This window comes from Camelus ferus, chromosome 10, assembly GCF_009834535.1.
Source record: "Camelus ferus isolate YT-003-E chromosome 10, BCGSAC_Cfer_1.0, whole genome shotgun sequence".
Lineage (NCBI taxonomy): Eukaryota > Metazoa > Chordata > Mammalia > Artiodactyla > Camelidae > Camelus > Camelus ferus.
Genome location: NC_045705.1, coordinates 59,338,200 through 59,354,283, shown reverse-complemented (window position 1 = coordinate 59,354,283; position 16,084 = coordinate 59,338,200). Strand labels below are relative to the sequence as shown.

General features: G+C 40.2%; 2 protein-coding genes across 2 annotated transcripts in view; one reads left to right on the top strand and one right to left on the bottom strand.

The window, feature by feature from the left end:
* Positions 1-8,506, top strand: part of XRRA1 (X-ray radiation resistance associated 1) — a 172,317-nt gene extending 163,811 nt beyond the window's left edge. Inside the window, exon 22 of the mRNA XM_032489355.1 lies at positions 8,489-8,506. The gene's annotated coding sequence lies outside the window, so the exon portion shown is untranslated. The remainder of the gene's footprint in view (positions 1-8,488) is intronic.
* RNF169 (ring finger protein 169) overlaps positions 1-9,889 on the bottom strand; it is an 82,290-nt gene extending 72,401 nt beyond the window's left edge. Inside the window, exon 1 of the mRNA XM_014556690.2 lies at positions 9,352-9,889. Coding sequence (XP_014412176.2) covers positions 9,352-9,853 — 502 coding nt within the window. The 5' untranslated portion in view covers positions 9,854-9,889. The remainder of the gene's footprint in view (positions 1-9,351) is intronic.
* Between the last annotated feature and the right edge of the window lie 6,195 nt (positions 9,890-16,084).

Here is a 16,084-nt window from a genome sequence, read left to right as displayed (position 1 = left end):
GTCTGTCACTGTGATTCGTAGTTCTTCATGTATTTTAGACATTAACCTTTCATCAGTTATTTCATTGCGAATATTTTCTCTGTGGTTTATCTTTATCTTTTATCATGTGGAAGTTTTGATGTTAGTGTGACCAAATTATGTCTTCTCCTTTATGCTTTGTATTTTTTGCTTGTATAAAGAATCCTTCCTACCCCATTTTCATAGAAATACTCCTAGTATTTTCTAAGTTTTACAGCTTGACTTTTAATCCATTTGGAATTAAATTTTGTGTATGGTGTGAGGTAAAGAGCTAATTTTTTCTTATTTTGTATAAAGTCAGCTAACTATCCACAACAACTGAAAATGGTATCTTTGCCCCACTGATGTGTAATGCCACCTGTCATCTACCAAATTCAAACACATGAAGGTATGTTTTTCTTTTTCCTTGACCAATCTTGCCTGAGATTTGTCTATAATACACATTCTGTATTAGTATCTTCAATGAATTAGATTTTAATTTTATTAATCCTCTTCACTGTTTGTTTTCTACTCCATTAATTTCTATTCTTATCTTGATCCTTTCCTATCTTCTTCCTTTGGGTTTAATCTGCTGTTATGTTTTTCAATTGGCTACTTAATAATTTTCAGCCTTTCTTCTATTCAAATACCTTATAGATTCTAGGACATAAATTTTTCCATATTAGTATCTCTGAAATTGGGATCTTTCTCACACTTGGAGTTTTACAATCCTACTCAGGCAGCAGTGATGGTGCCACTGTCATTGCTTATATATGTAGGAATGTGCACAATTAAAGAATAAGCTCGCAAAAAAAGTAGTAAATTTGTGGTTATCCCTTGTGGTATGACTGGATAACAGTAAATTTTCAATGTTAGTCAACAAACCTATTACAGACCATCTAAAGACCTACAAGTCTCATCTAAAAACCTTCTGGTGAAGGGGAGGGGATAGTTCAGTGGTAGAGTGTGTGCCTAGTATGCTCGAGGTCCTGGGTTCAATCCCCAGTGCTTCCATCAAAATAAACAAACAAACCTAAAAACCTTCTGATGATACCTTTTAGCGAGTTCAAGAAAACATTACCATCAAAATTTGATGGGTGCCAGCACTTTGAAAGAAAATGCTGGAGATAGCCGTGGAGCATTCTTAAGAAACGTATCACCAATGCTCTCAATGACATAGTGAACAATACTATGTAGAAAAACACAACCCTCTACAAGTCAGTCAAAAAATAATTTAGAAGAATCAGACTGAGTATGAAGTCACAGGAATATTTTATTACTTCACTTCCTTTTATAAATATATGCATGAGTGATATACTAAGTCTATATCTACATAAATTTATTAAGTGCTCTTTTAGTAATGTAAAGTTAAAAAATCTAAGTGATAGGAAAGCATTGTAATTGGAAAATAATAGTCCATCTCACGAATGACATCTTAAAATTCAATGAAATATGATACAGGCACTTAAATTTTCCTCTTAGTATTGCTTTATCTGTATTCCACAGATGTTTTCAGATAGTGTTTCCATTGTTATTTAATTCTAAATATGTTCCAATTCCCATGATTTTATTCTTAATCCATACATTATTTAGAAGTTTTTTTTTTGTTTTTACTTTTTAAATTTCCAAACATGGGCAGGAGGTGGGCAGAATTGGTTATATTTGTTATTAGTTTCTAATTTTATTGTATTGGGGTCAGAAACATGGTATACATATCAATCCTTAGTATCTAGTGAAACTTTCTTTGTGCCTAATTATGTAAATGCTCCACATTTGTTTAAAAAGAATGTATATTCTCTGATTTGGGAGGTGTATGGTTCTATGTATGTGCAATAGATCAAGTTATACATTGTACTTCTTTTCTTTGGTGGTTACCCTTAAATTTTTAATATGCATTTAACTATAAGCCTAAAAGTTAATCAATATTTCTATCCTCCTCCTGAACTATATATAACTCACTAATACTGATCACCTTCCCTCTCAGCTTACAATTTATCCTTGTCTGATATTTTACTTCCACTTTGGTTTTAGCCCCCACAAATTAGTCATAATTATTTTTGTTTTATATAGTCAATGCTTAGTTTACCTACCAATTTCTTTGTTCACCATGACTTCTTGTATCCTACTTTCTCCCCTAAGTTACATTTCTTTCTTCTGGAAGTATATTCTTTAGTGTAACTGTTCTTTCAGAAATAATGTGGTAAAGTCTCTGTATTTTTATTTATCTGAAAATACTTTTAGTTTGCCCTCACTCTTGAATGATAACTTAGCTCAGTATGAAATTCAAATCTCTCAACATTTGGAAGACATTATTCAATTTTCTTCTGGCCTCTGTTGTTAAGAGACATCTGCTGTCAGTCTGATTCTTACTCCTTTGTCCTTCTTTTCTGGTTGTTTTTAAAAGTGTCTGGTATTGAACAGTTTCACTGCAATGTGTTTAGTTGTGGGGTTTGTTGTCTTGCTCATTTAATTCTTGCTAGGCTCTCAAGAGTCTTAAGCCTAAAGATTCACGTTTTCTTTATTAATTTCAAAAATTCTTAAGTCATCATCTCTTAAAATTCCATTTCTCTTGTTTTATTTTTTTCCTTCTGAAATTGCTATTAGATTTGGGTCTTTTTGCTTATTCTTTCATTTCTCCACCTCTTTCACGTTTTCCTTCATCTTCCTGTTCTGCACTCAGATTTCCGCATATCTAACTCCCAACTTACTATTTTCATCTGTGTAAACTACTGCTTATTTACGGAGATTTTTTTTAACCTCTGGCTGTATTTTTCATTACATTTAGTTCTTTTTCAAATGTACCTGTTTCATGTCTTATTCATTTACTGGGATGTCAATTAATTGTTTAATGTGCTAATTTAAACTATCTTTCAAACTGCCATTCTCCTATCCCAGTTCTTAGAGCTATAATCCTCCTGCTTGTTGTATCTACTGACCTTCATTTAAGGTAGAAAACTGTTTCCTTGTGTGTCATTTTTCATTGTAAATTCATCTTCAGTTACACTTATTTCTTCTGTAAGAATCCCTCATGGCCTGAGATATGGGAGTACACATTAGTGTTGCTTTTCATTTCTCCAGGTGACCCAGGGGTATCACTGACTTGGAGCCAGTTTTTACACTAATTTCTCAGCATGGGGATACCTGAACCATATAATGTAAACTCAAATCCCAAAAATGAGCAAGGCATAGTTCTTGCGCTTCAAATTCTCAGGGACGCTTTTTTCCATTTCCTTTTTGCATAAAGCCCAGGCAAATAAAGACAGTATTTCTTATTATTGCCTTGCTTCAGTGGGAAGATTCCTCTCTAATCCACCCTTTTACCTAGGATGCAACACATCAAGAATCCCAGCTTGATGCAGAAGTCTTAGTTTTGGTTCTTTTTTTCCACACAGTTAACATTCAGTCACTAGGAATAGAAAACCAGAAATAACCCCTCATTCCCTTCCTTCATCTTTGTCCAGGGCATCACAGCATGAGCTAGAGGGCTTACTGAAGTTTTGGTTTTTCGTTCCATTTTTGTTTTTGGAATCTAGAGATTTTCCTGTCTTTCCTGTAAGCTCAGAAATGCACATAAAAGACCTGCTTGTATATCATCCAGCTTTTCTGGATACTTGTAGCAGCAAAATCTTCAGCTAATATCAGTTAGCCGTCTTGCTAAAAGAGAATTTGGGATCTCCAATACATTTGCTACATTACCCCCATAGGAGTGATCTCTCTAAAATGGAAAGATGAACTCCTCTTTAAAACTCTTCAGTGGATCCTCCCTCCCTAGCATGGCATTCCAAGTCCACCAGTATCCAGTAATTGCTTATTTCTGCACTTCTGCCCTCCTTCCACTCTCCCACATGTACTCCATGCTCCAACTACCCCTATATGCAATCCCTAGAACTCTTTTTGTGTAATACTCCTATGCTTTTAAATGTATTGATTTCCCTCAGTTTTATTCTGCCCTCAACCACCTACTTAATACTCATGGTCAAGTGTCTGCCTTTCACTGAAGCCATTCCTGACCCACCCAAGCTGGGTTCTCTTTTTTCATAAAAATATCTACAATTCTTGAGCTCTTTATATGCTAATAATTCATCCTAATAACTCATTTAGTCTTAAGAACCACATTATGACTCTGCTACCATTACTATCCCCATTTCCAAAATGAGGAAACTAAGGTACAGAGAGGTTAAGCAATGTGCCCAATGACACACAGCTATAAATGGCAGGCCTGGAATTTGAACACAGATAGTCTGTCCTCAGACCCTGCTGCATTAACTTGCTCTATTAATATATGCCATATTGTCTTCTACAATTACATCTTGCATTAGTTATTACTGTACTTATTATACCACATTCCAGCTGCATGTTTATATATCAATCTTCTCAACTACACTGACCTTAAGAGACAGAATTATGCTTTATTTCTATTTGTAGTTCCACTGCCTAACACACAGAAGGCTCTCACCTCAAATGGTTACTAAATTAATGAATAAGTGAAGGAACCATCCCAGTCACTGCTTTAGTTCAGCCCCTCTTCATCTCATGTCTGAACTACTAAAACAGTCCCCTAACTGGACTCCCTTCCTCCAGTTTCTACTCACAATTTTCCTCCACATTCCAATGAACAGTGTCTTTCTAAAGCACATTATGACAATGTCATTCCATTACTTGAACATTTTTAAGGGCTCCACACTGTCTATAGGATAAAGTCCCAAATTCCTTCAGCATGACATACCATGACCTTCAAGATCCAACTTCTGTAGTTTCTTTTCTTCTCCTTCCCCACTCCAGCCCCACATTCCATCTATATTTAACTTCTTGTCAGTCCCTGTACATGCCAAGTGCCTTCATGCCTTTGTACATGCAGGTTCTTCTGCCTGGAATAGTCATCCCCTCCTCCCTCACCTGGTGAATTCCTACTCTTTTTCCAACACACAGTGCAAATGCCATCCTCAGGTTTCCTCCAGACTGTCAGTTATCCATTCCTCTACTCTTCTTGGCATTATGCATTTACCTCACTTACCACTTCATATTGTATGTGATAAGGTATGTTTCCCCAACCAGACTGTGGAATCTTAAACAACAGGAACCATGTCTCACTCATCTTTTTTACTGTATTATCCTACACAGTGCATGCCCTAAATGCTCACTGAATTAGCCGAATGAAATTTGACAGACATATCATACATCCTACACTCAAGCAAATTCAAACATAAATGAATTTAAGGTAGGTAAGTCTTCCACGATTGACTGGAAGTTATATAGGGAGTAGAAATATGAATAAAAACAAATACTACCTAAGTTCCTGCTGTTCAATCCTGAATTTTACATAATGGAGCTATTCCATCAATGGTAATTAAGGTTTAATCTCATCCTGAGTTTTAAAAACCGCATAAACACAAGGCAAATATTTCCACATTAGTATAATACATAAGGACACTCTCAAATTCTGGAATATGTGTTATTAAAGATAAAAAAAACTTGAGTCACTTTATACATTTTAAAATAAATCCCTTGAAATGAGGGAAATTCCTGTCCTTTCACACTAAAATCACATGATTTCGTTATTCATTAGTCCTAAATGCAATTTAGGTTGCACACACAGCACACACTGTCTGCCAACTGAGTAATAAACCAGAACTACTTGTTTTTCACAGAAAGAGGAAACTTTTTTAATGTATAAATGTTAACCCTAAGTGAACAAGGAGGTTGGAGTGGAATAAAGGGAAGGAATAAATGGGGTACTATTCAATTTATTGGCCTTATTCAATTTTTGAAATGTACTTTTAACACTACAAATTAAAAAATGCCAATTTGAAGGATTCATCAGCCTTTGTTCTAGCTTTTCTCCTCAATTATCACCCATGGTAGAAGAAAAAGAACTACCCTAAAAAGGTCTTGGTTTCCAGCTCAAGAGCAGCATAATTTAGAATGATCATCCTTCATTTCAAATCAAAAGACTAAATAAATTCTTAAAATTCATTAATTATTATCAACAAGGCTTAAATGTTCTTGTTGCATATAGCTATGTACATCTGTGTGGTAAATCTTTTTTTTAAACCAATGAACCAGGACTCTAGAATAACATTTCATTTATCAATGAAATATTAGACTATAAGCTCGAGTAATATTTCTATTCACTGTCATCCAAAGACCTAGAACAGTGCCTGGCAGAGAGTAGGCACTCATTACATACTTGCTGAATATTGTTCAAGATGGTCCAAATACTTAATATGTAGATATATACAATGAGCTGCAGAGACTCAAAGTACATAAAGTTGAAATCTGGGTTCATCTTGAAATGATCACTGACTTAATCCTTCACACACACTGCTGTACAACAAATCAACTGATACTGTTTCTAAAAGCAAATTGACAATGTATATAAGAAAAAAATAAAACACTTTATAACAGATGTTATTAAGGTTCTGAACTTTAAAGTTTGCCAAGAAGCAGGCAAAAAACAAAAATGTCACCAAGCGCAACCAAAATTTTCAATATACACAAACTCTTGCACTTTTTTCATAAATGATTCAACTCCAAAAGAGCCATGGGGCTTCAACAAAATTCTTTTTTAATTGTAAGAATTTTACTTAAAAATCAGTGAATTTACTACAAAGTTTCATTTCCAATTTTATAAAGCAGGCCTGACCTTTCTTTTATCAATTAATGTAATTATGCCAAAAGAATACTGCTAAGCAAAATACTTCTGAATATACCTAAAACTGCTAATTCTGTGCTGTTTCCCACTGGTAAAAGTACAATGTAAATATTTATAAAACTGGTACTTTTATTTTCCCTGTTAAAAGCATCATGAGCATTTAATGGGGAACTAGGCTATGTTTCAGCCCTTGTTTATCTGCTACTATGACCCCAATGACCTTTAGCTGGCACTCTTTCTAACTGTTCTGGGCCTCAGTTCTCTCTTCTGTAGAATGTGGGCCTGGGTTAAAAGAGTGGTTCTTAACCTTTTTTTTTTTTTTTTTTTGCAACCATTTCAGAGTATGGTGAAAGTTACAGGTGACCTCTTCATAAAAATGTACATATAAACTTATTTTATAAGCTATAATTTATAATAGCAAAAGACTGTTAACAACCTAAATGTCTACTAATAGATGGTCAAGTAAATTATGTCACAGCCATTCAATGAAATTCCTTGCAACTCCTTGTAAGTAGACTGAAGAAATCTTCTATGTACTGATATGAAAAGATATATCATGTATTGTCACATGAAAAAACCAAGTTACAGAACGTGTGTATAATATATAATTTTTATGTAAAAAGATCAAGAAATAAAACAAATATATTTGAATTCCCATGTATAAGCATAAAGAAACCGTGGAAGAACAAACACAAATCTTTGGTGGGACAGGGAAATGAAGAAAGGGGTATGAGGAACTTTTTATTGTATACTTTCTTATATTTTTGTTTGAGTTATGTGAATTGCCTATTAAAATTTTAAATTAAAAAATACTGCATGTAACTTCAAGAGGTCTAGACAACCTGAAGCTAGAAGATAATTCCCCAAACCCTGTTCGGCAATATTCTTCTATAATGTCCTTGACTTAATAAGCATGTAATTATGTATACCCAATGACCCAACAACAAGAACATTTAAGGAAAAATACTTTTCATTATGGTCCTCATATAAACATATAAAGTAACTGATGGGACTCAGTGACTCGATAGATCCCAATTTGGAATCTCATTTTATATATTTTTCCTTTATCACTGATACACAAATTTCTTCAAGGGAAAAAGTTTGCACAAATCATCAAGCCATACTCCCTCTCATGGTTCAAATCTCAGACCTGTTATTTCACAAGAGAATCCAGGCTTTGGAAATAAAAATTGAAATTTCTATCCTATTTGACCATATAGTCAATAGTGCTAATAGGGAGACTAGAAAAATACTGTCTTTTTTTTTTTTTACCATAATCTCAGAATTTGAACCAAATTAAATAGTATATGAGATGATTACACAGCATCCACAAATTAGATAACATTTAGGGAGGACTTCATCCCGGATCTGAGCAGGAATCAGATAGAATTCGGTTTTCATCCTTGGGCAAATTATTAACCTCTCCTGGCCTCAGTTTCATCTGTAAAATGGAAATAAAAGTACCTAGCTCATAAGGAGGTTATGAAGTTTAAAAGGAATAATAAGGAACACAGAAAGTAAGACACAGAAATAAAAGTAAGGCATCCTAGGACAGTGGCAGGTGTCTGGCTGTTTGAATCAAAACAGACTTCATTCTGGAACCTGTAATTTCTAGGGATTGTACTTTTATACACAAGCAATGCCTCCTTTTCCCTATTGAAAATAACACACGGCAGAATTCCCAACACAAAAGTTGCAAATATCTGGCCTTTCCTGGTTATGTTTCTTGAAAAATCTCTTCCTAGGCAAGCTTCTATCAAAGAACTGTAGATGCTGTGTTGACTGGGCGTGTCTCGGAGTCCTAAGCTGAAACACAGTTTTGTTTTGTGTTTTAAACAGGGCACTTTCTACGTCAATCTCAGCACCAAAGAGTAGCACGCTGCTGAAGGGAGGAGGGGTAAGAAAGGCGAAGAAGTTGAAGGCATCATTCCTTCAACAGGCTTTTAATTGCCAGGATAATAGGAGGAAACTGACACTTCAATGGAGATAGAAGGCGTCCCCGTCAACCAATCTCCGTTTCCAAGACTTTTAAACCCATCCATCTTTTTTTGTCGAGCACCACTGGAGCTTATTATTAGTATTATTATAAATATATAAAGGCGTCGCTTACTACTTCTCTAGCCAAGCTCTGTGTTAAGCATGTATTAAGATTTTGTGAAAGCTGCACATGTGAGCTCATTCTCTCAACTCACTCTACCCTCAAGCCTGAAAAGCTCCCTTCACATCCTCAAAAGCAACCTGTCCCCTAAACTCTGGATACTCCTCACTGACCCATCCATTCACGCCTAAGATCACATCTTCACACGCAATTCAACCTCAAGCTCTTCACCCAATACTAAACCAAGCACTTCTCTGATTCTCCACGGCCCCTGCAAAGTTCAATACCCTCCTCGACTCAACAATTCCAACCTGGCCCTAACTTGTTCCAAGAATGCTTTGGTTCCCCCCAAACTTCTGATTCAGGTAAGGCGCGGGATACTTTCACTGCCCCTCCAAATCCATCATGCCCCTACTTCATTCCGAAGTTCAAAATTCAGAAACAAAATTCAGAAACACTGCACCTAGGCAGAGCCCGATTCCAACCCGACGAGACCACTCCACAACCGCTCGAGCAGGGCCTGGGGCCCTCCACCCCCTGACCAGGCCTGGCCGGGGCGCGGTGGCCTCACTCGGGACCCCAAAGGGAGGAGGGGAAGCTCCACCTGGCTCCGCGGGCGCGGCGCGCGGCTCCTGCTCCGGCCTGGGCCCCGCGGCGGCCGCGCCCCCGTCCCGACGCAGGCAGCAGCGCTCGGGTGGGCCGCGACGGGCGCGCTCGCCCAGCACCTCCGCGTCGGCCTGCCCGTCGTCGCGGGCCCGACGGCGGGCCCACCCTGGGCCGCGGGCGCGGCAGCGCGGGCAACCCGGGCCCGCCGCGTCGGCGGCGCGCTGGGCGCAGCTTCTGCACAACGAGTGGCCGCACGGCAGGGCCGCCGCTTCCCCCGGGGTCTCCAGGCACCCAGCGCAGCCCGACTCCTCCGGCCGCGGCGGAGGCGGCGGCTGCAGCAACGGCGGTGGCAACACCAGCAGCGCGGGGCCAGAAGCTGGGCCCGGGGCCCCAGTCTTGGCTGCCGCCATCTCGTCACAGCGGCCCCGCCGACCTCGCCGACGCAGAGCCGCCGCTGCCGCCGCGGAAGAAGCCCGAGTACTCGGACCTGCCGCCGCCATCTTGTTTCCCGTTTGAAGGGAGAGTCCGTTGCGAGGGAGAAGAGTAGAGGGCGGGGCAGTGCGCGGCGGCAGCGCTATCTCAATATTCATAAGGGGCGGGGATTCAGAGGAGGTTCTCCCGGGCCCTGGTTGGCGGGAGGTGAAGCCTCATTAATACTTATTAGTTATCCTTTATATATCCGTTCTTAGCCTCGTCTTCCAGCCTTTGCAGTTTCCTCTTTTTGAACCAAATCAGGTTGAGAACTGAGAGGATTTATTTGGAAACTCTGAGCGATATTAAATTTTATAAAGTATTTACACTTACTTATCCTGCAATACCCTGACAACTGAGGCTAAAGTGGGTGGGGAGAATGTGAATAATCCAGAACTCTGCCTCAGTGCTTCATTCGATGGGGGGGTAAGCTGTTGGGACTAAGACCAGGCCCACTGTTACCAGCAACTAACTGCCAAAAATAACAGCTTCTTGTCAGTCCTCTCTCCGCATCCCTTCCTGAAACTTCCTTCTCTTGGCTGGCAAAAACCACACTTTCCTAGTTTTTTTCCTTCTCAGACTCCTTTCTTGAGCCCTTCCCCTTGTTTGGGGCTTAAAACCAGGTATTCCTCTAGGCTCAGGCCTCAGTCCTCTTCTCTTCTCACTCTCTTCCATGCACTGCCGTCCAGCCCCCAAACCACCTCACGTTTTCTTCCAGCTGAAACTCCTGAATTGATACCTGCAGTGCGCTCCTGAGTCCAGCCCTGCATATTCAACTGCCTGATGGAAAAAACATCATTTGGGATGTCTGCATCCTTCGTGTGCAAAACTAAAGTCACTGTTTTCCACCCTCCTTTCAAAACAGCTCTTCTTATTCCTTTCATTCCATTAAAGGTACTATTCTCCCAGTTCCTCAACCTCCAAACGTGGTAATCTTTACTTCTCCCTCATCTCCCACACCTGTCAGCTCTCCCGCCGAAATTACCATTTTCCCACCTGTCCTCTCCTCTTCATCCCACTCCCACTGCCCAATTCAGGTCTCATCATCTCTCACCTGGATTATTGCAGTAGCTTCTACAAATTTTCTCCCTGCCCAGAGTCTCTTCCTCCAATCCATCCTCCACAGTTCTTAGAGTTGCTTCCTATAGGACAGCTCTGACCGCATCACTCCTGCTTGGCTTAATCACTGAGTGAGATGCTCAGATTTGTTGCCAATCCCCTTTCTGGATGCAGAGGATATGGAAGAAACAATGACTCCCCTCTGATAGAGAGATGGTTCTGCTACAGCAATTTTCCCATCCTTTGCTTTTTTTTTTTTGCATTAAAGTAGATTTGGAGCAGGAAGACATTAAGCAAGTGGCATTTCCTGTTGGGAATCTTTATAGGAAGCACAAGTTTTGCAAGGAGTGCAAAATTTTAAAAAGCAACATAATGTAATGGAAGGCATCAGAGGCCCTGGGTCTCCATGAGATTGCCTGGAAACAGTGCCTGAGCTGATAGTAAACCAGTCCAAAGCAGAATGATTGGTGGAAGTCAGCAGAAAAAAGAAAGTGGATTTCCCAAATGAGAACCAGATGGCTAAAGGACAGTCAAGAATTGAAGAAGGGTCAATGAGTAATTAAAACAAGGGCTTGTGTGCACAGAGGCCCAGACAGTCAGAATCCTGCCAAACACAGAAATATGGCCTCGGCCAGACTGTCCTTTATCCAGGGGTCCTCTTCATTTCACTTTCCACTTGAGGTTTTTGAGGATGCTTTGCCCAGATTCTGAGAAGGGAGGCCTGTGGTCCAGAGATCAAGCCAATTACCATTAGAAACAGGGCCCTTGGTGTGGGCTGTTCACTCTTGACAGTTTGGGGCTCTTAATCTGAAGTGTATTTACTGTTGGAGCAGCTGAACCACAGAAGTTTAGCATGCCTTCTTGGATACAAATAAAGACAGGAAATTTCTTTTTGCAGAGGGAAAAAGCAAGAGTTTTGAGTAGCACGAGACCAAAAGTGGAAGATCTAGGGTTAGTCATGGCCACTTTCTTCCTTTTATTAACTTGTATGATTTCAAACAGATAGTCTCTCTGAGCCTTAGTCACCTCATCTTTAAAATAAGAGAATTGGAATTCAGCAGTTCTCAACCAGGGATGCAGCTAAGACACACACACACACACACACACAAAACATGCCAAAGTCCTTCCTCAAATCTACTGAACCCCAAAAACTGAGTGGGATGCCAGCATGTAAATTTTTTATAATATCATAGGAATTCTAATCATTACTCCTAGATAAGACCATTACAATATATCAATCCAAAGTTCTTTCTAGCTCTAACATTCTCGAAGTCTGAGTCCCAGTTTCCAGTCTCTCCTCTTTACGCTGTTGTCAAAGTAATCTTTACTAAAGCAGTAGCTGTGACAGAAGGCAAGGCAAATCCAAGAAACTTGGAGAGTTATTCACTACATGGGAAAATGAGTGTGATAAGGATGGTTTTAAAGTGTCAAGTCCAGGAGCCTGAGATTATGATCACAATTGACAACTTACAAGAGTGCAACTGGGAAGGAAAAGCAGCCTGAAAGATGAGGCCATGGTGGATATTTTGTTCTGTTTAGTTTACCATCAGCATCCAAAACTTCTTCCTGTTTGGGGGAAAGCCCATTCTACACAGTATTGCTGAGATGAGGGAAGCTGAACCAGGGAGAAGGTCCCTGCCCCACAGCAGTCAGAACATGACCTATGACCTAGGCTCAGCCACCTGGCCACTCCTCTCTGAACTTTGACACTTCAAGGAATGACACAAAGACATATTGACAGGTTTATAATTATTCACAGAAAGAGACAATGGATGTCCAACCACAGTGGATCCGTTGGGGGTTGGGGTCCAGAGGGGAGTGTCCCTACCAGGGTGACGGTGAGAATTCCAGATTGTGCCTGAGGCACGAACTTGGCTGTGGTGCCTGCTGCCTGGGTTATAACCTATTTTCCACACTCAGCTCTCTAGCCTTCCTGTGAACTCTCTATATCTTTTGAGGAAATTCCTTTTTTTTTTTTTTTTTGTCCTTTAAATTACAAGTTCTGTTGTTTGCATCAAAGGACTCTGACTGAGACATTGGTTTGTTGTTTTTGAAGTGTCACCTGAAAATGCTTGTCAGGGCTGCTTGGTAAGTTATGAGATGATCCAAGAAGCTTAGTCTGAAGCCTAGAGTAGAAACAGCCCGAGTTGCATGTGTTGCTTTTTGCCTAAGCCCCAACCTGGACCACAGCCCACCAAGGGAAGACAGACTCACAGACTCACTTTAATGCAGTCATTGAGGAACACCTACCAGTGCTTGCTCTCCAGCTGCCTTTGCTCTGCCTCTCCTGTCGTCCTTTCTGAGGGTTGTATAGCTGCCAGAATTCCCTGCCATCCTTCTCAAAGTGTGTGCCTAACCAGCACTCCATGGTCCATACCCCCGCTATCCCTGTAGCCCTCCTCATCCACATCACTGCAAACCTTCCCTCTTCCCTCCAGCTGGAAGCTCCAGCTTCTTCCTGATGAACTAAAAGACTCAAATATGAAGCAAGGCCACTCGGCTTAGTTCCAAGTACAGCCAGGCTGTTGCTCCCTGCAGACCCCAAAAACCCCTTCTTGCCAACCCAGGCACTAAGTCCCTCCTGAGTCCTCACACACCCAGGAAGCAGAAGGCTCAGTCCCTTGGACCGCATCAGCACCACCCCTCCTTTGCCCTCCTCACCTCTCCTGGTGGCCTCTTCTTCCTGTACTCTTCCTCCCTCAAGCCAGATTTCCCCTTGAGATTTGGCCCCTTCCCTTTTGCTTTAAAGGTTGTTGTCACATTCTTACCATTACCCATCTTCAGTTCCTTCCTTTTTGTTTCAGAGGAAGAAGTAGTTCTTTTTGCAAAGCTATCCATTCTACCTGTCATCTTTCCAGCCTCCTCCGATTCTTTCCAGACACTACAAATACAAACAAGACTTGGTCCCTGGCCCTCTTAACAGCCTAACCCTAACAGGCAAAACTATACATGAATAATTATAACAGAAAAAAAGAGAGAATTATAACAGAAGTACAAGCTATAAAGGTGAAACACGTATAAGGTGTTATGGAAGCAAGAAAGCAAAGCTGGTGAGAAGAGGTGGGAAAAGTTTCACAGAGGAGGAGACATTTGAGTTCTGTTTTGGAGGATGAGGAGGAGTTCACTAGGTAGACACAGAGGAAGGAAGGCATTCCAGGCAGAGGGAAACAAGAGCAGAGGCAAAAAAAAAAATGTATAAAAGTTCAGGATCTGTGCTGGACTGATAAGGAATTTGATGTGGCCAGAACATTGGGCTGGACATGAGGCTAGAAAATTGGAGAAGAAAAGGAACTAGAATTCATTGAGCAACTCCCATGTGCTAGGCACATGCCAACCAATAATATATCTATCTCATTTAAACCTCAAGTAACCCTGTGAGGTAAGTATATTATTATCGCCATTTTTCAGAGAAATAAACTCAGGCTACTGGGGGAACCATTGAAATTTGGATCAAGGGAGCGTTGCATATAGATCTATATTTTATAAGGATAACTCTTGAGCCTATAATTATCAGTGAGGAATAAAAGTAATCTAAGCAGATGTCACCCCACCCCTATGGAGCTGAGATATCACTGGAGAAATTATAGTGCACCTAACATTCATCCTAGCATTCCTATATTCAACAAATACCTAGTGAGCAGTTACTACATGGTAGGATAATACAGGTGCTGAGAATTCAGCCGCGCACTAGGCAGGCAGGGTTGTGGGGGCTGAGCCAGCTTTGGTGGAACCAGCTTTAGGTACAGTATTTGGCACATTCAGGAGGCTGTGGAATGAATGAATGTTAGCCCCTTAGTTATGTTTTTAGTGTTTAGTGAGGTTTGAATGCAGTCCTGGCCAGAAAAGAAAAAGTTCTGTTTAACAAGCAAGCACATTGGTGAAGAAAAAGAATTCTTTAATTTCTTTAAATTTCCCCTCTATATGTATGTATGTATATGTATAACTGAATCGCTTTGCTGTACATCTGAAACTAACATTGTAAATCGACTACATTTCAGTTAAAAAAGATTCCCCTCTAGATACCTATAAGTCCAACCAGAATCCTCAACCGCTCTCACTCTTTCTCTCTCTGCACCTCTCTCCCATCTCCTTGGTCTTTCTTCCTCTCTTCCCTACCTTCAGAGACTCTATCCTTCTCCCTCTAGGCTCTGGCCCAAGATTCCAAGCAACCAATTCCCTCTTTCATTTGGTCAATTCATTTGTTTTAAGGGGATAGTGGTGGCCCTAAGTCCTTTAGGTTCAACATACAGAGAATAAAGAAATAAATTGCCAAAGGGCCCTCCCTAACTCCACTTCAGAGTGAGACACCTAAAAGGCAAAACTTTCCAGCCTGTTGGGAGCCCACACAGATCAAACTTCTGGGACACAGAACAGGAGTATGGTGGAGAGAGTATCTGGAGAGGCAAACAGAAAATATCCAGAACACCTTCTATCTAGTCATGCCTTCTTCTATTTTCTGTACTGCAGCCAGAATGATCTTTCTAAAGCATGAATCTGGGAGTTTGGGGGAGGGGGAATTAGATGAAGGTGGTCAAAAGGTACAAACTTCCAGTTATAAGATAAACAAGTACTAGGGATGTAACATACTACTTGATTAATCCAGTTAGCACTGTTGTATGTTATATATGAAAGTTGTTAAAGAGAGTAAACCCTAAGAGTTCTCGGCACAAGGAAAAATATTTTTCTTTTTCTTTTCTTTTGTATCTATTTGAGATGAGGGATGTTCCCTGAACTTACTGTGGTAATCATTTCCTGATATATGTAAGTCAAATCATTATGCTGTGCATCTTAAACTTATACAGTGTTGTATGTCAGTTATATCTCAATAAAACTGAAAGAGAAAATAAAGCATGAATCTAAAAAAAAAAAAGACAAGACAAACTTTGCTAGTTGTAATCACCTTTTACAGTATAAATAACATGTTTTATTTGAGTCTGTCTGTTTTTCTCATCTCAACAAAGAAATCCTCCTGCTACCTTCATTTTTTCTGGACCAAGTGTCCCAGAACTAGAGGTTGGTGACCCTCCTCCAGGAAAAGAATAAGAAGGAGAGAAAACCCTCATTTTGTTATATATAAATGGATGGCGACTAGAATGAAGAATTTGCCTCAGAAGAGAGTACTGTGATGGGAGCAGAAGAAAAAGTTGGGGGGGTTGCTGCAAAAGCACCTCTTACGATTGACTTCCTCTGGTTTGGAAAGA